The sequence below is a fragment of the Anomaloglossus baeobatrachus genome, chromosome 4, assembly GCF_048569485.1.
Source record: "Anomaloglossus baeobatrachus isolate aAnoBae1 chromosome 4, aAnoBae1.hap1, whole genome shotgun sequence".
In the NCBI taxonomy this organism is placed as follows: Eukaryota; Metazoa; Chordata; class Amphibia; order Anura; family Aromobatidae; genus Anomaloglossus; species Anomaloglossus baeobatrachus.
In genome coordinates, this window is record NC_134356.1 from 218985431 (window position 1) to 219009938 (window position 24508).

The 24508-nt window shown below is 50.0% G+C and overlaps 1 protein-coding gene across 1 annotated transcript; it reads right to left on the reverse strand.

Moving 5' to 3' along the window:
- Window positions 1–1047: 1047 nt before the first annotated feature.
- Window positions 1048–23853, reverse strand: NHP2 (NHP2 ribonucleoprotein). Its single transcript, XM_075342377.1, has 4 exons — window positions 23586–23853; window positions 21845–21914; window positions 12592–12697; window positions 1048–1590 (listed from the first exon to the last, which is right to left on the reverse strand). The coding sequence occupies exons 1-4, from the start codon at window positions 23767–23769 to the stop codon at window positions 1465–1467; spliced, it is 486 nt and encodes a 161-aa protein (XP_075198492.1). The 5' UTR covers window positions 23770–23853; the 3' UTR covers window positions 1048–1464.
- Between the last annotated feature and the right edge of the window lie 655 nt (window positions 23854–24508).

The following is a 24508-nucleotide window of genomic DNA, read 5'->3' on the forward strand; positions in this document are numbered from 1 at the left end:
GTGTGTGTGTGTGTGTGTGTGTGTGAGTGTATGCGATCGGATCTGTGAGTGTCGGCAGAGGAGCACGGTGTGCAGCACAGCTGCTGGGACTGCCCACCGGAGGGCACAGGGAGAAGTGGGGTGTGTGAGTGTATGCGATCAGATCTGTGAGTGTCGGCAGGAGCACGGCGTGCAGCACAGCTGCTGGGATTGTGGGGTGTGTGTGAGTGAGAGAGTGTGGAGTATGGAGTATAATATATATATTATATACACACACACACATACACACACATATACATATATATATTGTGTGTGTGTGTGAGATCTGATGTCGGCCAGATGCAGGGAGGCATGCAGCGTACCTCATGGATCACAGAAGGATCTGTGAGCCATACAGACGCCCTGGGCTGGTAAGTATGACGATCCTGGGATGGGGGTGGGGGGGTTGTCTGCTTTTTGTGGGGGGTAAACTTACCCCCAACCATGTCTCCTCGAGAATAAGACACCCCCTGAAAATAAGACCTAGTGCTTTTTTCAGGGCAAAAAAAAAAAATATAAGACAGTGTCTTATTTTCGGGGAAACAGGGTACATCCCATGAAAATTATTGTCTGATGCAGCTAGCACTGCTTTGCATTAGAGATCTGCTCAACCTGTGTTTCTGTTGCCTCTCATTCAGGAGACTTCCTTGCTACAATATTCCATTTTTCTTCTACATTATGTCATTTGATGCAGAGAGGCTTGAAGACTTGAACATGTATACTTCAATAGCATAATATTGCAGTGTATGGAGAAAGTCACGGTCACCTATGAAGCCCAGCCATAGTCTAATCTTCATAAGCACCATCATTGGTCCGCCATCTACTCTATGCTGTCAGATGCAGATGCTGGCTGTGAAGTATGCCAGCATCTGCTGTGTACCATCATACAGGAGACTCAACATTGTGAACATTGTGTGTACCAGTACGGCCACTATCATGGAGAGGTTAAACATGATTACACATACTGGAATTCTAATTTAAAAAAATAAATCCATCAGATGTACATGAAAAAATAACTAACCATACAGATGGCATTTTAAAATGGATTCCCTTTACTGTTCATGTAGCAGAAAATACATTTTTAGTTGCATTATAGAATGAGCAACTTTTTTATGTTAAGGAAATGTTATATTGAAATTTTTTTACATTAAAAACCACCATATATCCATTACATAGAGGACCCAATCAAGAACTACTAAAATATACTCACAAAATATTATGGCAAACTGTATATCAAACAGTAAAAAATACAAAAATCTGCATCTTCTTCCAGGCAGAAACAAAAGTCAAAATTACAAAGAAACCTCTGCGATAATTACATTTGCAGTGGTACAAAGTCTTCAACATGCAAAGGACATTTGGAAACTTAAAGTCCAGCAAAGAAGAATCTTTGTGTAGGTCAGGGTGGTCTTCTCTCCAACAGGCCAATGTATGTAATAGAACCCCTCAGAAGGGGAGAGGAAGCGATTGCACCTCCTCTAAACAGTCATTGAATGCATCTTCATAGTCGTCGTTCGTTTTTATTAATATTACACAGGTTGGGCGCTTGGAGCCAGCAGCAGCACCTAAGGCCTAAGGGAAAGAAATAACATCAGTGTTACATTCTGGCTGGCAATTAACTAAACAAAACACTCAACAACGAGCAATATTATTCTTACATTTCCTACATTACACTTTTGTGACGAAAGCAGAAAAATAATAATAAATTCATCACAGCACTACCGAATAGTAGCACTACCCTTCACCCTGGCCAATTTTCGTTTCTTTTTTTTTTTTTTTGCTCCTCTTCTTCCGAAAGCTGTAGCTTTATTTTTCTGTCAATCTTGCCCTATGAGGGCTTGTTTTTTGTGGGACGAGCTGTACTTTTAAATAAAATCATACGTTTTACCGTATAGTGTACTCGAAAATGGCAAAAAAATAAAAGTGTGGAAAAAAATTGCAAAAAAAAAAAGTGCGATTGCATGATTGTTTTTGGGATATTTAAGTCAGTTTTCATTATATGGTAAAACTGATGTCAATGTGATGCCTCTGGCCAGTGCGAGTTCGTAGACACCAAACATGTATAGGTTTCCTTTTAAAAGGAGTTAAAAAATATATATCAGTTTGTCCAAAAAAAAAAAAAAAAAAAAAAGTGCCACTTTTTGTGCCATATTCTATGACCCGCAGCGTTCCCATTTTTCGGGATACGGGACTCAGTAATTGCTTACTTTTTGCATCTCGAGCTGACGTTTTTAACAGTACCATTTTTGTGCAGATGCTATGTTTTGATCGACTGTTATTGCACTTTACACAAAATTTGCAGCGACAAAAGAAACGTAAATTTGGCGTTTGGAATATTTTTCCCGCTACGCCATTTACCGATCAGATTAAATTATTTTATATTTTGATAGAGCGGGCATTTCTGAAAGTGGCAATACGAAATGTGTGTATTTTTTTTTAACCCTTTAATTTTCAATGTGGTCAAAGGAGGGCGATTTGAACTTTTAGATTTTTAAACTTTTAGTCCTAGAGGACTATAAGGATCATCAGTCTGATCATTTCTGTTTATCAGATCACCAGAAATGCTCGTGTCTTGTAACAGGCAGTACTCGGCCGGCTGAAACAAGGAGTCATGTGAGCTAAAGGAGTAATCACATGACCCTGTGCTACCATGGCAACCCATTGGCTGACAGTGATCTCGTCACTGTGTGAGTTAACATTTACCGCAACGGACAATTAAATCGTGCTGTAACATTTTGACAACGCAATTTAAGAGGTTAACAGGCATGGGCGGATCACGGATCCACCTGCTCCTGCGAGGCACATGTCAGCAGTACAACTTAGACATGGGTGCAGATCACCGCCGACTGCTGCTGATTACACTATGAAAGCTTAGGACGTACCAGTACGGTCCGCGGTCGTTAAGGTGTTAAATGATGAGTTGCAACATCCTATGTATGATTACAATAATGGCAGTTATATAATTTTTTTTCTATAACACTGTTTAATGTGCAAAGCCAGTAAAGCAAAAAAAAAAAAAAAAAAAAAATGCTTTGCTGGCTTTGCACATTACACAGTTTTATAATAAAAATAAAAAAAAAAATTGACCCTCCCTCTCAAAATCTTTTCAAATGCTGCAATCGCAATTGATTGCGGTATTTGAAGAGTTAGGCTATGTGCCACGGGACTCTGTATCTGCGGATTTTTCTGCATCAAAATCCGTAGCTTTCCCCCGGAATCCGCACCTTTTCATAGGTACGGATTTGATGCGGATTTTGCGATTTTCTTTTAATTCAATTGAAAAGGCAAAATCCGCACGAAAATCCGCAACAATTGACATGCTGCAGATTTTTCCGCACGAAAATCCGCACGATTTCCGCTGCGGAAAAATCCGCAGCGTGGGCACAGCATTTCCCAAATGCCATAGAAATGGCTGGGGAGTAGCTGTGCTGCAGATTTCTGGAAAATCCGCGGCTTTTCCGTGAGAAATCCGCGGCAAAATCCGCGCATTTTCCGCAGCGTGGGCACATAGCCTTAATGTCATGAGTGTCTCCAGCGCCTGAGGGGTTGACCTTGGGTGAGTCAGTTATCAGAAGGTCACAGCGCCTCCCTGCTGGTAGACCCACTGCTGTTACTTGAATAACATCTTTTTGCTAGTGGTGCTGTTAGGGTGAAGCACCCTTTCCTGCCTAGCTGCTAGCTGTAGTTTCAGGTGCAGCTCTTTGAGCCTTCTTCCCTTCACTATTTAAGATCATGTGCCTAAGCAGCTGATGCCTGTGATAGAAACTGTATCCTCATTTCTATGTGGTCCACTTTAGAAGGAGCCTGCTCTGGAAGAAGTCTGTTGTGTTGTATGCAGCAGTGTTTTGCTGTAATGAAGTTGCCTAGAGTGTTTTCCCTTTTCACGTCCATTTCCCCTGTCTGTTTTCCTACCTTGTGTTTTTGTATTGTAGAGGTGAGACTAGCAATTTCATTAGCCTGCTCACTAGCCAGGGTGAGTTTAGGGCAAGCGGGGGCTTAGGAACGTGGTCGGCCACAAGTTGAAAGAACCGGCATAGGGATGTCCGGGAGTGCAGGGTGAGTTCAGGTGGTGACCCCGCACCCTTCTTCTCCCTAGCTTCCCAGACCTCCATTGTATCGTGACCCCTGTATACAGGGTTTTTATGGGTATTTTGTTAAACCCAGTTAGTCACGTGTGTGACAATTAAAAAGCTAAGGACAGTAATGGCAACAGCCCCAGTGGTTAAGCAGGAGCACAGCTATGAGTTAACCCCTTCACTACTGTGCTATTTTCCATTTTTGTTTCCCCCTCCCCTTCTTCCAAGAGTTAACTTATTTTTAGTGAACTTATTTTTCAGTCAATATAGCTATATACGAGTGCTTATTTTTTTGTGGGCAGAGTTGTACTTTTGAGTGACACCATTCATTCTGCCCCAATATTGTACTTGAAAATGGAAAAAAAAAATTCCAAGTGCGGTGAAATTTCAAAAAAGTGCAATTCTACGTTTTTTGTTTTTTTTTTTTTATTTACCATGTTCAATATATTACCTGGTATTATGATTCCCCAGGTCAATACACGTTCGCAGATACTAACTAAACATGTATAGTTTTAAGTGGTGAAAGAAAAAAAATAAATTGCTCTTTTGTTGCCATTTTCTGAGTCCACTAGGGTTCTCATTTTTCAGGATCTTGGGCCTAGCGACTGCTTATTTTTTTGTATCTTGAGCTGGTGTTTTAATTATACCATTTATAGGTAGATGTGACGTTTTGATTGCCTCATTACATTTTTTTGCAATGTTGCAGCAACCCCAAAAAAAAAAATAAAAATGTAATTCTCTTATTTTGATTTTTTCTCGCTACATCCCTTACCAATCAGATTACTTTGATAGATTTGGTATCGCTGCTTTCAGAAATGCCCGATGTGTATTTTTTTATTGATTTGAACTTTTATTAGGTTTTTAAAAACTTTCTTTACTTTTTATTGATTTTATAGTCTTTTTCAACGACTTTACGTTCATATACTCTGATTGCTTCAGTATTGCTCTGAACAGCAGTAATGCTAATCTTCTGTGAATGCTAAATAGTGAAAAATAACCTCGGCACACCAATAAGAAAAAGGAAGTTGATCAAATCTCGCTATTTATCTTGTATTTACAGCATATATAGAAATGGAAAAAGTCCAACGCTTCGACCCTATTTGGATCTTTATCAAGGACTAAAATTAGTCTAGATGGGTAAATACTACTATGTAGTTTTCAGAAGAGGTATATCCCAGCGTCTTGGATACATGCCTTGAAGCTGGTTAGATTTAAACTCTAGTGTTAATGTAATTTAACATGAATGTCTCTTGTTGCAGGAAATCATCCAATAGAAGTGAAAGTAGGCCGGCGTTAAATATTGCTCAGCCTGGAACCATACCATGTGTTCAAATGGATGAGCGACATCAGCAAAGCCCATACAGCATAAGGGTGTCTGGTCGCAAATGGGAAATGCTATATCTACAATAGAGTGTACTTATTAAATGTTCAATGCTAATTTCCTGTTTAATTTGGTGTAAATCAGCACCAGTCTCGTATGTGGCCCATGGGTTAATATGACAAAGCCAAGTATGTTCTGGTGTATTGGTAGGTGCCCAGTTGAAATAAAGAAGGGAATTTTGTTTACTTACCGTAAATTCCTTTTCTTCTAGCTCCAATTGGGAGACCCAGACCATTGGTGTATAGCTATGCCTCCGGAGGCCACACAAAGTATTACACTAAAAGTGTAAAGCCCCTCCCCTTCTGCCTATACACCCCCCGTGCTCACGGGCTCCTCAGTTTTGGTGCAAAAGCAAGAAGGAAGAAAAAATTATAAATTGGTTTAAAGAAAATTCAATCCGAAGGAATATCGGAGAACTGAAACCATTCAACATGAACAACATGTGTACACAAAAAACAGGGGCGGGTGCTGGGTCTCCCAATTGGAGCTAGAAGAAAAGGAATTTACGGTAAGTAAACAAAATTCCCTTCTTCTTTGTCGCTCCATTGGGAGACCCAGACCATTGGGACGTCCAAAAGCAGTCCCTGGGTGGGTAAATAATACCTCATAATAGAGCCGTAAACGGCTCCGTCCTACGGGTGGGCAACCGCCGCCTGAAGGACTCGCCTACCTAGGCTGGCATCTGCCGAAGCATAGGTATGCACCTGATAGTGTTTCGTGAAAGTGTGCAGGCTCGACCAGGTAGCTGCCTGACACACCTGCTGAGCCGTAGCCTGGTGCCGCAATGCCCAGGACGCTCCCACGGCCCTGGTAGAATGGGCCTTCAGCCCTGAGGGAACCGGAAGCCCCGAGGAACGATAAGCCTCGAGAATTGGTTCTTTGATCCACCGAGCCAGGGTTGATCTGGAAGCTTGTGTCCCTTTACGCTGGCCAGCGACAAGGACAAAGAGTGCATCCGAGCGGCGCAGGGGCGCCGTACGAGAAATGTAGAATCTGAGTGCTCTCACCAGATCTAACAAGTGCAAATCCTTTTCACATTGGTGAACTGGATGAGGACAAAAAGAGGGTAAGGAGATATCCTGATTGAGATGAAAGGGGGATACCACCTTAGGGAGAAATTCCGGAACCGGACGCAGAACCACCTTGTCCTGGTGAAACACCAGGAAGGGGGCTTTGCACGACAACGCTGCTAGCTCAGACACTCTCCGAAGTGAAGTGACTGCTACTAGGAAAACCACCTTCTGCGAAAGGCGTGAGAGAGAGATATCCCTCATTGGCTCGAACGGTGGTTTCTGAAGAACCATCAGCACCCTGTTCAGATCCCAGGGTTCTAACGGACGCTTGTAAGGAGGGACGATGTGACAAACCCCCTGCAGGAACGTGCGTACCTGTGGAAGTCTGGCTAGGCGCTTCTGAAAAAAGACAGAGAGCGCAGAGACTTGTCCCTTAAGGGAGCCGAGCGACAAACCCTTTTCCAATCCGGATTGAAGGACAGAAAAGTTGGCAAGGTAAACGGCCAGGGAGAAAAACCCTGAGCAGAGCACCACGACAGGAATATTTTCCACGTCCTGTGGTAGATCTTGGCGGACGTTGGTTTCCTAGCCTGTCTCATAGTGGCAATGACCTCTTGAGATAATCCTGAAGACGCTAGGATCCAGGACTCAATGGCCACACAGTCAGGTTGAGGGCCGCAGAATTCAGATGGAAAAACGGCCCTTGAGACAGCAAGTCTGGTCGGTCTGGTAGTGCCCACGATTGGCCGACCGTGAGATGCCACAGATCCGGGTACCACGACCTCCTCGGCCAGTCTGGAGCGACGAGGATGGCGCGGCGGCAGTCGGCCCTGATCTTGCGTAACACTCTGGGCAACAGTGCCAGAGGAGGAAACACATAAGGGAGTTGAAACTGCGACCAATCCTGAACTAAGGCGTCTGCCGCCAGAGCTCTGTGATCTTGAGACCGTGCCATGAATGTCGGGACCTTGTTGTTGTGCCGGGACGCCATTAGGTCGACGTCCGGCGTGCCCCAGCGGCAACAGATCTCCTGAAACACGTCCGGGTGAAGGGACCATTCCCCTGCGTCCATGCCCTGGCGACTGAGAAAGTCTGCTTCCCAGTTTTCTACGCCCGGGATGTGAACTGCGGATATGGTGGAGGCTGTGACTTCCACCCACAGCAGAATCCGCCGGACTTCCTGGAAGGCTTGCCGACTGCGTGTCCCGCCTTGGTGGTTGATGTATGCCACCGCTGTGGAGTTGTCCGACTGAATTCGGATCTGTTTGCCTTCCAGCCACGGCTGGAACGCCTTTAGGGCAAGATACACTGCCCTTATCTCCAGAACATTGATCTGAAGGGAGGACTCTGTCTGAGTCCAAGTCCCCTGAGCCCTGTGGTGGAGAAAGACCGCTCCCCACCCTGACAGGCTCGCGTCCGTCGTGACCACCGCCCAGGATGGGGGCAGGAAGGATTTCCCCTTCGACAGAGAAGTGGGGAGGAGCCACCACTGAAGGGAAGCTTTGGCTGCCCGAGAAAGGGAGACGTTCCTGTCGAGGGACGTCGACTTCCTGTCCCATTTGCGGAGAATGTCCCATTGAAGTGGGCGCAGATGAAACTGCGCAAAAGGAACTGCCTCCATTGCTGCCACCATCTTCCCTAGGAAGTGCATGAGACGCCTCAGGGGGTGTGACTGACCTTGAAGGAGAGATTGCACCCCTGTCTGTAGTGAACGCTGTTTGTTCAGCGGAAGCTTCACTATCGCTGAGAGAGTATGAAACTCCATGCCAAGATATGTCAGTGATTGGGCCGGTGTCAGATTTGACTTTGGAAAATTGATGATCCACCCGAAACTCTGGAGAGTTTCCAGAGCAATGTTCAGGCTGTGTTGGCATGCCCCTTGAGAGGGTGCCTTGACAAGGAGATCGTCTAAGTAAGGGATCACCGAGTGTCCCTGAGAGTGTAGGATTGCCACCACTGTTGCCATGACCTTGGTGAAGACCCGTGGTGCTGTCGCCAGGCCGAAAGGCAGTGCCACGAACTGAAGGTGTTCGTCCCCTATGGCGAAACGCAGGAAGCGCTGATGCTCTGGTGCAATCGGTACGTGGAGATAAGCATCTTTGATGTCTATTGATGCCAGGAAATCTCCTTGGGACATTGAGGCGATGACGGAGCGGAGCGATTCCATCCGGAACCGCCTGGTTTTCACATGCTTGTTGAGCAGTTTTAGGTCCAGAACGGGACGGAAGGATCCGTCCTTTTTTGGCACCACGAACAAGTTGGAGTAAAAACCGTGACCCCGTTGCTGAAGAGGAACCGGGATCACCACTCCTTCCGCCTTCAGGGTGCCCACCGCCTGCAGAAGAGCCTCGGCTCTGTCGGGGGGCGGAGATGTTCTGAAGAAACGAGTCGGAGGACGAGAGCTGAACTCTATCCTGTAACCTTGAGATAGAATGTCTCTCACCCATCGGTCTTTTACTTGTGGCAGCCAGGCGTCGCAAAAGCGGGAGAGCCTGCCACCGACCGAGGATGCGGTTTGAGGAGGCCGAAAGTCATGAGGAGGCCGCTTTGGGAGCGGTTCCTCCGGCGGTCTTTTTAGGACGTGACTTAGACCGCCATGCATCGGAGTTCCTCTGATCTTTCTGAGGCCTTTTGGACAAGGAAAATTGAGACCTGCCCGCGGTCCGAAAGGACCGAAACCTCGATTGTACCTTCCGTGGTTGAGGTCTGTTTGGTTTGGACTGGGGTAAGGATGAATCCTTTCCCTTGGATTGTTTAATGATTTCATCCAATCGCTAACCAAACAAGCGGTCGCCAGACAATGGCAGACCGGTTAGGAACTTTTTGGAAGCAGAGTCTGCCTTCCATTCACGTAGCCACATGGCCCTGCGGAGTACCACCGAATTGGCGGATGCTACCGCCGTACGGCTCGCCGAGTCCAGGATCGCATTAATGGCGTAGGACGCAAACGCCGATGCCTGAGTGGTTAAGGACACCACTTGCGGGGCAGATGTACGAGTTACTGCATTAATCTGCGCCTGACAAGCTGAGATAGCTTGGAGTGCCCATACGGCTGCGAATGCTGGAGCAAAAGACGCGCCGATAGCTTCATAGATGGATTTCAACCATAGTTCCATCTGTCTGTCAGTGGCATCTTTGAGTGAAGCCCCATCTTCCACTGCAACTATGGATCTAGCCGCCAGTCTGGAGATTGGAGGATCCACCTTAGGACACTGAGTCCAGCCCTTGACAACCTCGGGGGGGGAAGGGATAACGTGTGTCCTTAAGGCGCTTGGAAAAACGCTTGTCTGGACAGTCTCGGTTTTTCTGGATTGCCTCTCTGAAGTCAGAGTGATCCAGAAACATATTTAATGTACGCTTGGGAAACCTGAAACGGAATTTCTCCTGAGAAGCAGACTCCTCAACTGGAGGAGCTGGGGGAGAAATATCCAACACCTGATTGATGGTCGCTATAAGGTCATTCACTACTGCGTCACCTTCAGGTGTATCTAGGTTGAGAGCGGCTTCAGGATCAGAATCCTGATCTGATACCTCCGCTTCATCCTCCAGAGAGTCCCCCTGCTGGGACCCTGAACAGTGTGATGAAGTGGAGGGAATTTCCCAGCGACCCCGCTTGGGCGGCCTGGGACTGCGGTCCGTGTCAGAGACCTCACCCTGGGACCTATGGGATAACCCAGGGGCACTTTGCTGTTCCAATTGAGGGGGACCAGGGGTCCCATGATTGGATAGTGCCCGGGGCCTGAATCACCGGTCTGGACTGCAATGCTTCCAGTATTTTAGCAGACCATTTATCCATACTCTCAGACAGTTTGTCAGCAAACTCCGTCCCTGTCACCTGGACAGTGGTAGCAGGTGGTTCCACCTGGGCCACCAGTCGCAGAGGCTCCGGCTGAGTAAGTGCCACAGGGGCCGAGCATTGCACACAATGAGGGTCAGTGGAACCTGCCAGGTACATGTTGCAAAGCACGCCTGTGCTTTGGCACCCTTGCTTTTTGCGGATGACATGTTGTCTCCTCTGAGAACAACCAGGAGGGTATATAGCCAAAAATCAACAGAGCGACCGTACAGTGCAAATGTATAGCCTATAAGCCTATATATTATATATATATATATATATATATATATATATATATATATATATATATATACACACACACACACACACTTCGGTACTCAGTGGGGCCAGCACCACAGGTGCTGCTTACCGACCGCTCAGAGCGGTTGTGTGATCACCAGATTCCCTGCCTGGGTCTCCCTGTGTTGTCTCTCCTCTCCAGCGTCTGAATCGCTGACAGGAATGGCTGCCGGCGTTCTGTGGGGAGGAGGAGACAGTGGGCGTGCCCAAGAAAAGTGCGGGAATCTAGTGCCCCAGTGTACTGAGTGAGGAGGGAGGAGGATACTAATGTATGCTCCAGCCCTCAGCGCTGACGATCTGTGCAGCGTCCCGCCCTTCCCCTGACTGGCAGGCCTGTGGGCGGGAATATACGACACTAGGCCGCAGAATTCGGGGACTAAAGTTATAAGCGCGGTCGGCAATAAGCGCGGCCGCGCGGTAGTTCCCGGCGCACTAACACACCCAGCAGTGCTGCAATGTGTATGTCACAAGCGCTCCATGCGCGGTAGTCCCCGGCGCACTAACACACCCAGCAGTGCTGCAATGTGTATGGCACAAGCGCTCCATGCGCGGTAGTCCCCGGCGCACTAACACACCCAGCAGTGCTGTAATGTGTATGGCACCAGCGCTCCATGCGCGGTCCCCACGGGGACACAGAGTACCTCATAGTAGCAGGGCCTTGTCCCTGACGATACCCAGCTCCTATCCTGCAGATTCCCAGGGGCTGCGGAGGGAGCACGGTCCCAGTGCCTGGAGACCGATCCAGATCCCACTTCACCCAGAGCCCATTAAGGGATTGGGGAAGGAAAACAGCATGTGGCTCCTGCCTGTGTACCCGCAATGGGTACCTCAACCTTAACAACACCGCCGACAAAGTGGGGTGAGAAGGGAGCATGCTGGGGGCCCTGTTATGGGCCCTCTTTTCTTCCATCCGACCTAGTCAGCAGCTGCTGCTGACTAAGTTGTGGAGCTTATGCGTGGATGTCAGCCTCCTTCGCACAAAGCATAAAAACTGAGGAGCCCGTGAGCACGGGGGGTGTATAGGCAGAAGGGGAGGGGCGTTACACTTTTAGTGTAATACTTTGTGTGGCCTCCGGAGGCATAGCTATACACCAATGGTCTGGGTCTCCCAATGGAGCGACAAAGAAACGGTAATTTGCACCAGTGGTGGTTCAGGTGAAGATGGAGGCCACATATGAGACTGGTGCTGATTTACACCAAATTGAATAGGGAATTAGCATTAAACATTTAATAAGTACCCTCTATCGTAGATATAGCAGCACAATTTCCCATTTGTGACCAACCTCCCTTATGCAGTAGTGGCTTTCCTGATGTTGCTCATCAATTTGTAGCATTGTATGGTTCCGTCCCACCACCGGCCCACTTTCACTCACTTCTATTGGATGATTTCCTGCAACAAGAGATATTCATGTTACAAGAAGTTCATCATGACAGTGGTCATCAGATGGTGGAGGAGAATTACACGCTCCCCACCGGTGTGTGTTAAATCCCGCTGTCAGACAGAAAAGAAAAAAAGATGACATTCCTTTTAAGATAAGCTCCCGTGGAAGCTGCTGCGTCTGCATAACTAGCATGATGTATTAGTACATCTACCTGCGGAAAGGATTGAAAAATTGGATGTACCAGTATGTCATGTCAGTCAAAAGTTAATTTCTCTCAGAGGGAGAGGAAAAAAAAAAATAAAAAAAAATAGTTATGATACCTTTTAAAGGGCTAACAAAAAATAAATGTTACAAAACAAGCTTTCAAGATTACTTAGGCCTCTTCCTCAAGCATGGTATACCATTACAGGGTACATGCACGTATTGAAAAAATAAAAAAAAAAAACCACAACCTTTTGGGGTTTTCTCTTTATAGCATTCATAATATTACATAAAAGAAATTAATTTATTCTGCGAGGCATTACAAAACTGCATTGCAATAGGTTCAAGTTACTAGCCATTGAAGTTGTGCATGTATTGTACTCACGGATTTAGAAGGAACATATGCATATGGTATACTGCGCTCTTCACACATGACAGGCACATGACAATAAACTTCAATGGGAAGCGTGTCACCAGCAAGCACAACGATGCTACAGGAGAGAAAAAACAAACAAGATATTTATGCATTGCATAGAAGCAACGGCTAACAAATCTTAAAAGGGAGCTTGTCACCAGGTTTTTCCCCTATAAGCTGCGGCCACCACCAGTGGGCTCTTATATACAACATTCTGGAATACCGTATATAAGAGCCCAGGCCGCTCTGTATAGCATAAAAAACACCTTTAGGCCATGTGCCCACGGGCGCTCGTACCTGCGGATATATTCGCAGGTACGGCCGCATGTTTCCCGCAGCTGCCCGCCGGCATCCGCAGCTATTTTTAGCTGTGAGTTTCAAGCGGAATAGCTGCGGGAAACATGCGGACTTTCACGCGATTTACCTGCGGACGTCCCGGCCTCCATCTCCATAGCGGAGGGCCGAAATCTCCGCAAGTAAATCCGCATGAATAATTGACACGCAGTTAGGTGCAGCTGAGGGATCTCCACAGGAGATTCCGCAGCGTGGACACAGACACTACCCATGTCCCTTAGGGTAACATGGGGAGTGCCTGTACATGCTAGAACCTGCGGATTTATCTGGAAAATCCAGAAAAATCCGCAGGTTTTCCGCGGCAAACTCCGCAGCAAAAAGCTCCCGTGGGCACATGGCCTTATAATACCCACATAGGGGGCGGGTTGGTCTGATGAAGGTCGTTACTCTCAGCCCAGTGCCTCCTCCATCTTGTGCAGTCGCCGTCTTCCTTCCCAGCCCCGGGTGGATGACGCGTCCTACGGCATCCACACAGAAGCCACCATTGCGCTTCTGCACACTTTGATCTGCCCTACTGAGGACAGCGCAAAGTACTGTAATGCGCAAGCAAGAGGAAATGTCAAAGACCGCCCGTGCATATGCACTACAATACTTTGATATGCCCTGAGCCGGGCAGAGAGAAGTGCACATGTGCAGGAGAATAATCGTGGCCTCTGTGTGAATGACGCAGGACGTGTCATGCTCCCGGGGTGGGCAGGAGGATGGCGATTGCACAAGATGGAGGAGGAGCTGGACCCGAGAGCAGTGACACCCATCAGACCACACAGTCCCCTAGGTGAGTACTATAAAAAGGTGTTTTTTTATGTTATACAGAGCAGTCTGGGATCTTTTATATACAGCATTCAGGAATGCTGTATATAAGCTATATAAGGGCTCACTAGTGGAAGGGATAAGGGCGTGTAATAAAGGATAAGGGATTACTGGTGTAAGGGATAAACCTGATGACAGGTTCTCTCTAACAGGAATGAGGTTATGGGGTTAATCTGCAAGTTAGTGTTCTGAAGCTGCCTGGTGCCCACACTCAATGCCTTGCTGCAGGGAGGAAGAAGGGAATTTTGTTACTTACCGTAAATTCCTTTTCTTCTAGCTCCTATTGGGAGACCCAGACGATTGGGGTGTATAGCACTGCCTCCGGAGGCCACACAAAGCAATTACACTAAAAAGTGTAAGGCCCCTCCCCTTCTGGCTATACACCCCCAGTGGGATCACTGGCTCACCAGTTTTAGTGCAAAAGCAAGAAGGAGGAAAGCCAATAACTGGTTTAAACAAATTCACTCCGACGTAACGTCGGAGAACTGAAAACCATTCAACATGAACAACATGTGTACCCGAAAAACAACCAAAAATCCCGAAGGACAACAGGGCGGGTGCTGGGTCTCCCAATAGGAGCTAGAAGAAAAGGAATTTACGGTAAGTAACAAAATTCCCTTCTTCTTCGGCGCTCCATTGGGAGACCCAGACGATTGGGACGTCCAAAAGCTGTCCCTGGGTGGGTAAAGAAATACCTCATGTTAGAGCTGCAAGACAGCCCTCCCCTACGGGGAGGCAACTGCCGCCTGCAGGACTCTTCTACCTAGGCTGGCGTCCGCCGAAGCATAGGTATGCACCTGATAATGTTTGGTGAAAGTGTGCAGACTCGACCAGGTAGCTGCCTGGCACACCTGTTGAGCCGTAGCCTGGTGTCGTAGTGCCCAGGACGCACCCACGGCTCTGGTAGAATGGGCCTTCAGCCCTGATGGAACCGGAAGCCCACCAGAACGGTAGGCTTCAAGAATTGGTTCTTTGATCCATCGAGCCAGGGTGGCCTTGGAAGCCTGCGACCCTTTGCGCTTACCAGCGACAAGGACAAAGAGTGCATCCGAACGGCGCAGGGGCGCCGTGCGGGAAATGTAGATTCTGAGTGCTCTCACCAGATCTAACAAATGTAAATCCTTCTCATAGCGATGAACTGCATGAGGACAAAAAGAAGGCAAAGAGATATCCTGATTAAGATGAAAAGAGGATACCACCTTCGGGAGAAACTCCTGAATGGGTCGCAGCACTACCTTGTCCTGGTGGAAGACCAGGAAGGGAGCCTTGGATGACAGCGCTGCTAGCTCAGACACTCTCCGAAGAGATGTGATCGCTACCAAAAAAGCCACTTTCTGTGATAGTCTAGAAAGTGAAACCTCCCTCAGAGGCTCGAAGGGCAGCTTCTGGAGGGCAACCAGTACCCTGTTCAGATCCCATGGATCTAACGGCCGCTTGTACGGGGGTACGATATGACAAACCCCCTGCAGGAACGTGCGTACCTTAGAAAGTCGTGCTAGACGCTTCTGAAAAAAGACAGATAGCGCCGAGACTTGCCCTTTAAGGGAGCCGAGCGACAAACCTTTTTCTAACCCAGATTGCAGGAAAGAAAGAAAAGTAGGCAATGCAAATGGCCAGGGAGACACTCCCTGAGCAGAGCACCAGGATAAGAATATCCTCCACGTTCTGTGGTAGATCTTAGCGGACGTGGGCTTCCTAGCCTGTCTCATGGTGGCAACGACCCCTTGGGATAATCCTGAAGACGCTAGGATCCAGGACTCAATGGCCACACAGTCAGGTTCAGGGCCGCAGAATTCCGATGGAAAAACGGCCCTTGGGACAGCAAGTCTGGTCGGTCTGGTAGTGCCCACGGTTGGCCGACCGTGAGATGCCACAGATCCGGATACCACGCCCTCCGTGGCCAGTCTGGGGCGACGAGTATGACGCGGCTGCAGTCGGATCTGATCTTGCGTAGCACCCTGGGCAAGAGTGCCAGAGGTGGAAACACATAAGGGAGCCGGAACTGCGACCAATCTTGCACTAAGGCGTCTGCCGCCAGAGCTCTGTGATCGCGAGACCGTGCCATGAAGGTTGGGACCTTGTTGTTGTGCCGGGACGCCATTAAGTCGACGTCCGGCCTTCCCCAGCGGCGACAGATTTCCTGAAACACGTCCGGGTGAAGGGACCATTCCCCTGCGTCCATGCCCTGGCGACTGAGGAAGTCTGCTTCCCAGTTTTCTACGCCGGGGATGTGAACTGCGGATATGGTGGAGGCCGTGGCTTCCACCCACATCAGAATCCGCCGGACTTCCTGGAAGGCTTGCCGACTGCGTGTCCCCCCTTGGTGGTTGATGTATGCCACCGCTGTGGAGTTGTCCGACTGAATTCGGATCTGCCTTCCTTCCAGCCACTGCTGGAAGGCTAGTAGGGCAAGATACACTGCTCTGATTTCCAGAACATTGATCTGAAGGGTGGACTCCTGCTGGGTCCACGTACCCTGAGCCCTGTGATGGAGAAAAACTGCTCCCCACCCTGACAGACTCGCGTCTGTCGTGACCACCGCCCAGGACGGTGGTAGGAAGGATCTTCCCTGTGATAATGAGGTGGGAAGAAGCCACCACTGTAGAGAGTCCTTGGCCGTCTGGGAAAGGGAGACTTTCCTGTCCAGGGATGTTGACTTCCCGTCCCATTGGCGGAGAATGTCCCATTGAAGTGGGCGCAGATGAAACTGCGCAAACGGAACCGCCTCCATTGCCGCCACCATCTTCCCGAGGAAGTGCATGAGGCGTCTTAAGGAGTGCGACTGACTTTGAAGGAGAGCCTGCACCCCCGTCTGTAGTGACCGCTGCTTGTCCAGCGGAAGCTTCACTATCGCTGAGAGAGTATGAAACTCCATGCCAAGATACGTCAGTGATTGGGTCGGTAACAGATTTGACTTTGAAAAGTTGATGATCCACCCGAACGTCTGGAGAGTCTCCAGTGCAACGTTCAGGCTGAGTTGGCATGCCTCCTGAGAGGGTGCCTTGACAAGTAGATCGTCCAAGTAAGGGATCACAGAATGTCCCTGAGAGTGCAAGACTGCTACCACTGCCGCCATGACCTTGGTGAACACCCGTGGGGCTGTCGCCAGACCAAATGGCAGAGCTACGAACTGAAGATGGTCGTCTCCTATCACGAAGCGTAGAAAGCGTTGGTGCTCTGTAGCAATCGGCACGTGGAGATAAGCATCTTTGATGTCTATTGATGCTAGGAAATCTCCTTGAGACATTGAGGCAATGACTGAGCGGAGGGATTCCATCCGGAACCGCCTGGCGTTCACATGCTTGTTGAGCAGTTTTAGGTCCAGAACAGGACGGAATGAGCCGTCCTTTTTTGGCACCACAAAGAGATTGGAGTAAAAACCTTGTCCTTGTTCCCGAAGAGGAACAGGGACCACCACTCCTTCTGCTCTTAGAGAATGCACCGCCTGCAGAAGGGCATCTGCTCGGTCGGGATGTGGGGAAGTTCTGAAGAACCGAGGCGGAGGACGAGAACTGAACTCTATCCTGTACCCGTGAGACAAAATGTCTGTTACCCACTGGTCTTTGACCTGTGGCAGCCAAATGTCGCAAAAGCGGGAGAGCCTGCCACCGACCGAGGATGCGGAGGGAGGCGGCCGAAAGTCATGAGGCAGCCGCCTTGGAAGCAGTACCTCCGGCTGCTTTCTTGGGGCGTGAGTGAGACCGCCAGGAATCAGAGCTCCTTTGCTCTTTCTGAGTCCCTTTGGACGAGGAGAATTGGGACTTGCCCGAGCCTCGAAAGGACCGAAACTTTGACTGCCACTTCCTCTGTTGAGGTTTGCTTGATCTGGGCTGGGGTAAGGAAGAGTCCTTACCTTTGGACTGTTTAATGATTTCCGCCAATTGCTCACCAAACAGTCTGTCTCCAGATAGTGGCAAGCTGGTTAAACATTTTTTAGAAGCAGAATCTGCTTTCCATTCTTTTAACCACAAGGCTCTGCGCAAAACTACAGAGTTGGCGGATGCCATTGAGGTACGGCTCGTAGATTCTAGTACCGCATTGATAGCGTAGGTCGCAAACGCAGTCATTTGCGTAGTTAAGGACGCCACTTGCGGCACTGCTGGACTTAAGAAAGAGTCCACCTGTGCCAGACCAGCTGAAATAGCCTGGAGCGCCCACACGGCCGCGAATGCTGGAGCAAACGACGCGCCAATAGCTTCATAGACAGATTTCAACCAAAGGTCCATCTGTCTGTCATTGGCATCTTTAAGTGAAGCCCCATCCTCCATTGCAACTATGGATCTAGCTGCAAGCCTGGATATTGGAGGGTCCACTTTTGGACACTGGGTCCAGCGCTTGACCACGTCAGGGGGAAAGGGATAACGTGTATCCTTAAGACGTTTGGAAAAACGCTTGTCCGGATAAGCATGGTGTTTCTGGATTGATTCTCTGAAGTCAGAGTGGTCCAGAAAAGTACTCAATTTACGCTTGGGATACAGGAAATGGAATTTCTCCTGCTGGGCAGCTGCCTCCTCTGCTGAAGGGGCTGGTGGAGAAATATCCAACAGCCTATTGATGGCCGCTATAAGGTCGTTTACCATGGCGTCACCATCTGGCGCATCCAAATTGAGTGCGGTGTCAGGACCAGACTCCTGATCACCCACCTCTGTCTCATCATATAGAGACCCTTCTCGCTGAGACCCTGACCCGCGTGACGACGTGGAGGGTCTCTCCCAGCGAGCTCTCTTAGGCGGCCTGGGACTGTCATCAGAATCAGAGCCCTCAGCCTGTGATGCCTGGGACCCCCTCGAAGTACGGATTAGTTCCAACTGAGGGGGACCTGGGAACATAGCCACAGCAGTGTCCATGGTCTGAGCCACTGGCCTGGACTGCAAGGTCTCCAGGATTTTTGTCATAGTCAGACATTTTATCAGCAAAGACTGCAAATTCTGTCCCCGTCACCGGGGCAGGGTTCACAGGCGCCTCTGCCTGGGCTACCACCACCATATGCTCTGGCTGACGAAGTGCCACTGGGACTGAACATTGCACACAATGAGGGTCGTTGGAGCCTGCTGGTAGATTAGCCCCACATGCTGTACAAGCAGTGTATACAGCCCGTGCCTTGGCACCCTTGCGTTTTGTGGATGACATGTTGCTGTCTCCTCAGAGCAATATAGGGGTATACAGCCAAGAAGCGACCGTACAGTGCAGTATATATATTATATATATATATATATATATATATATATATATATATATATATATATATATATATATATATATATATATATATATATATATATATATATATATATATCTGGTACAGGAAAAAGTACACCAATACACACTGTGGCACTAGTGGGGCCAGCACTAATGTGCTGCTTACCGCCCGCTAAACGCGGGTGTGTGGTCGCCAGAAATCCCTAGTCTGGGTCTCCCAGAGCCTGTGTCCGTCCTCCAGCCAGACTGCATGCAGGAATGGCTGCCGGCGTCCTGTGGAGGGGGGGGCGGGCCCTGGGCGTGCTCAGACCAAAAGCGGGAAACCTGCGTCCCACTGTGCCTAGTGAGAGGGCTGGAGCATGTAAATAAGGCTCCAGCCCTCGGCGCTGACGATTGCACAGCGTCTGTCCCATTCCCTGATTGACAGGGAGGGGGCGGGAACGAAGCGGAGCTAGGCCGCAAAAGCCGGGGACTAAATTTATAAGCGCCGCCGCCGTAAAAGCGCGGTCGGCGCTAAGTCCCCGGCGCACTACAAGTCCCAGCCGCGCCGCCGCTCCGAGAGTGGCCGGCGCGGTAGTTCCCAGCACATGAATCCACACAGCTAAGCTGCTGTGATCCAAGCCCAGCGTGGAGCGCTACTGTCCCCGGCGCACTAACACACCCAGCAAGTCTGGCGTGTGCGTGCCTGTTTGTACGGGGACACAGAGTACCTGAAAGTTGCAGGGCCTTGTCCCTGAACGGTACCCCGGCTCCTTATCCAGCAGGTTCAATGGGTCTGTGGACGGAGCCCGGCCTCAGGGCTTGGAGGCCGGTAAGATCCCACTTCCTCAGAGCCCCTCAGGGGGATGGGGAAGGAAAGCAGCATGTGGGCTCCAGCCTCTGTACCCGCAATGGGTACCTCAACCTTACAAACCACAAGTGGGGTAAGAAGGGAGCATGCTGGGGGCCCTAGTATGGGCCCTCTTTTCTTCCATCCGATATAGTCAGCAGCTACTGCTGACTAAACAGTGGAGCTATGCGTGGATGTCTGACCTCCTTCGCACAAAGCAGAAAACTGGTGAGCCAGTGATCCCACTGGGGGTGTATAGCCAGAAGGGGAGGGGCCTTACACTTTTTAGTGTAATTGCTTTGTGTGGCCTCCGGAGGCAGTGCTATACACCCCAATCGTCTGGGTCTCCCAATGGAGCGCCGAAGAAATTAATTTTATTCCTCCCAGCAGCCTCAGGCTCTCAGTCATGGGGTTACAGCTGCTGCTTACTATACAATGAGCAGTGACTAAAGCTGCACCTGCCCACCCCCATGACTGAAAGCCAGGATAAAGCACACTGTTTGCCAGCAGCAGGGCTCTCAGTGTCAGTGGAAGCACCAGGGAGCTTCAAAATGCTATTAAGGTGCAAATTAACCTGGTATCTGCAGATTAATAGCATTTTTTACATGACAGGTTCCCTTTAAATATATATTTAGTTCCTCTACACATACACCACAGGACACACTTGGCCACATGGGTTGCTTCTTTAGTCAGTGTCTAATATGGCTTTTGTTCAAACATTTAGTGCTTCCAACTTGTCCGCAATGCAAGAGACTAGATATTGTCACATACAGTGGTACCTCACTTAACGAGTAACACGCTTAACGAGAATTTTGCTTAACAAGCAAAGCTTTCTGTAAATTTGTAACTCGCTTTACGAGAAAGCTTTGCACTGACCCGCACTTGCAGTCCACACAAACACGCACGCACATATGGTATTATGCTCACCTTACCTTCCGTTCCACCGCCGGGCTCATGGTTCTTGTAGTTCCCGGGTACATAGCGACGTCCTTGCGGCGAACTACAAGACCCAGGAGGCCAGTGATGGAACGGAAGGTAAGGTGAGCATACAATATAACATAACATGTGTACCTTTCGTTTCATCGCCGGCCTCCTGGGTCCTATAGTTCGCCGCTCCGCTCCACTCCAGGCTGTGTATCAGCATCCATAGCAACGAGGCAGGAACTTCCTGTCACCGCTACTGAAAGGCAGTGCGCTGGCCAATCAGAGGCAAGCGGCTCTGCCTTTGACGTCAGCGTTCTGGCCAGGAAGTTCCTCCCTCGTCGTTATCGTAACGCGATACACAGCCCGGCCCCGTACCAGAGAACAGCAAGTCCCAGGAGACCGGCGATGGAACGAAAGGTAAGGTGAGCATATAATATGTGCGTGCGTGCTTGTACGTGTGTGGAATGACAGAATAGGGGACCAAAATGGGACATTTAACACGTTGTGGAACGAATTGTCTGCATTGCAATGATTTCCTATGGGAAATTTTTCTTTGCTGAACGAGTAACTTTGTTAACAAGCACACTCCCAGAACGGTTTGTTCTCGTTAAGCAAGGTACCACTGTATAGGGCAGCACGGTGGCTGGGCGCTTAGCACTGGAGCCTTGCAATGCTGGATTCCATGGAGTTTGTATGTTCTCCCTGTATTTGATTGGGTTTCCACTCATTTAGCCAGGTGCTAGGGAATTTAAGATCATGAGAATTGTATAGTGCTGTGTTACTAATGGTGTTACCGCTAAACTACATACAGCAAGCTGTTTCCATGTAGCATCTGGTAAAGCAAATAAACCATAGCCAGAGCACATCTATAGTGGGCACACAGGGTGCTGGATGAGGCCTGGCTGAGACTACACAGAGGTTGGGTAGTGTGGACATTACTATGGTACTAAGCGTTAGAATAGTCATTAGACATCCAGCTGTTGTGACTACAGCTCATATTCAGGCCCATGTGTCCACCATTCCAGATCTGCCAGGGTGCCAGCTGAGGGCGACGTCTGCTGTCACAATCTATAGTAGGTGTATGCAGCAGTATACACATCCACTTACCCCTTCTCGCCTTTATTTAAGAATTTTTGCACTTCCTTTACGCCTCTCCGGATATTCCGGTGTTTGGTAGCTATAAGAGAATAAGAAGTAAAGATAAGTCAACAGCAAAGGAGGCAAATGCTGAAAATACAAGCTAGAGTCACTTTAAAGGGGCGGTTCACCCATATTTTTGTCTACATTGATATTATATTGAGAAACAATGTTTCTCTCAAATACCTTGTGTTGTCAATAGTGCCTGTGAGAGCCGTTATTGCAGACCGCTGTTCCCTGCTCCGTGACGTCATGTCAAGTTCCTGACATCGCGGCCGGCCGCAGTCTCCGTGAGTGATGGGCTGTGCGCGATGTTTCACTGCTCGTCACAGCCCATCAGCTCCCTCACAGCAGAGCACTGCAAGCAGGAGACGTGCTGTGCTGTGACAGCGGTGAAACACCGCCTACAGCCCAGTGACTCAGGAAGACTGCGGCCAGCTGCAGGGATGTGACGTGTCCGGAACTTGACGTGACGTCACCAGAGCCCAGGGGTCACGAAGCGGGGAACAGCGGTCTGCAATAGCGCCTCTCACAGGCACAATTGCCAACATAAGGTATTTGAGAGAAACATTGTTTCTCAATATAATATCGATCTAGACAATAAAAAATATGGGTGAACCACCCCTTTAAGGAATCCCTGAAGGATCAGAAATGAGAGGTAAACTGAACGGTAGAGAAAAAAAAAAAAAAAAAAGGAATATTTGAGAATTACAAACACTGACCGCAGGATAGAAAATATAAAGCCAGCAGGCCAACCGTTCAGGGGCATTTCTAACCATGTCTAGGAGTTATTTTATTTATAAAGGAATTTTTTGGTTTGTTTGTTTTTTTAAATCTGCTCCCTAATTAAGTTAAAGCCGGAGTACAAAGTGCTAGCAAAACTGCAATGATATAATTTTTGCCTAATGCATGCACGGCAGAGGGCGGCGGCAGGAGCAGGGCAAGGCGCGGCGGCACGGGTAGGGCAAGGCACGGAGGCAGGGCAAGGCACGGAGGCACGGGTAGGGCAAGGCACGGAGGCAGGGCAAGGCACGGAGGCACGGGTAGGGCAAGGCACGGAGGCAGGGGCAGGGCAAGGCACGGAGGCAGGGGCAGGGCAAGGCACGGAAGCAGGGCAAGGCACGGAGGCAGGGGCAGGGCAAGGCACGGAGGCAGGGGCAGGGCAAGGCACGGAAGCAGGGCAAGGCACGGAGGCAGGGGCAGGGCAAGGCACGGAGGCAGGGGCAGGGCAAGGCACGGAGGCAGGGGCAGGGCAAGGCGCGGCGGCAGGAGCAGGGCAAGGCGCGGCGGCACGGGTAGGGCAAGGCACGGAGGCAGGGCAAGGCACGGAGGCAGGGGCAGGGCAAGGCAAGGAGGCAGGGCAAGGCACGGAGGCAGGGCAAGGGGCAGGGCACGGAGGCAGGGGCAGGGCACGGAGGCAGGGGCAGGGCAAGGCACGGAGGCAGGGGCAGGGCACGGAGGCAGGGGCAGGGCAAGGCACGGAGGCAGGGGCAGGGCACGGAGGCAGGGGCAGGGCAAGGCACGGAGGCAGGGGCAGGGCACGGAGGCAGGGGCAGGGCAAGGCACGGAGGCAGGGGCAGGGCAAGGCACGGAGGCAGGGGCAGGGCAAGGCACGGAGGCAGGGGCAGGGCAAGGCACGGAGGCAGGGGCAGGGCAAGGCACGGAGGCAGGGGCAGGGCACGGAGGCAGGGCACGGCAGTCGCACACTCACCTTTCTTGATGCACTTGTACAGCCTCTTGGTGAGCTTCCTCCCCGCCAGCGGCTGAGCGATGGGGTTCAGGTTCTCCAGCTGCTCCTCGTACGTGCGCTCTGGGACCTCCGCAGCAGCTGCAGTCACCTCGGTCTCCTCCTCTTCCTCTCGCCGCTCCTTCTCCTTCTTCACCTTTACCTTCATGGTGGCTCCGTACACTCCGGCACACGTGTCTCGCACTACAGCCTCTCACGCTGCTTCCGGCTCTGCAGGAAATGTGGGGGAGGAGCTTGGACTAAACCATTCGCCTGTCTGGGGCTTTCACACCGGAGGGGGTGGTAAAGCGAAAACAAATAGAACAATTTGCACAAACTAGAGGCAAAACCGTATTGTATTGAGAGGTGCAGCGAAAACGCCGCCTATATCCGCTTATTACTGGAGCATGGAGGCCCCGGCACAGCGGGTTGGTCGCTTCCTTCACCACAAGCCGCGGCTGAACTGTGGGCCTGCAACGACAGCCTGCGGGGGAGAATGCGGGAGCCAGAGGGGGAGACACGGGAGAGACACACTGGAGCAGAGGGGGAGACACACTGGAGCAGAGGGGGATACACACTGGAGCAGAGGGGGATACACACTGGAGCAGAGGGGGAGACACAAGGGAGCAGAGGGGGAGACACAAGGGAGCAGAGGGGGAGACACAAGGGAGCATTAGAGACACACTGGAGCAGAGGGGGAGACACAAGGGAGCAGTAGAGACACACTGGAGCAGAGGGGGAGACACAAGGGAGCAGTAGAGACACACTGGAGCAGAGGGGGAGACACAAGGGAGCAGTAGAGACACACTGGAGCAGAGGGGGAGACACAAGGGAGCAGTAGAGACACACTGGAGCAGAGGGGGAGACACAAGGGAGCATTAGACACACACTGGAGCAGAGGGGGAGAC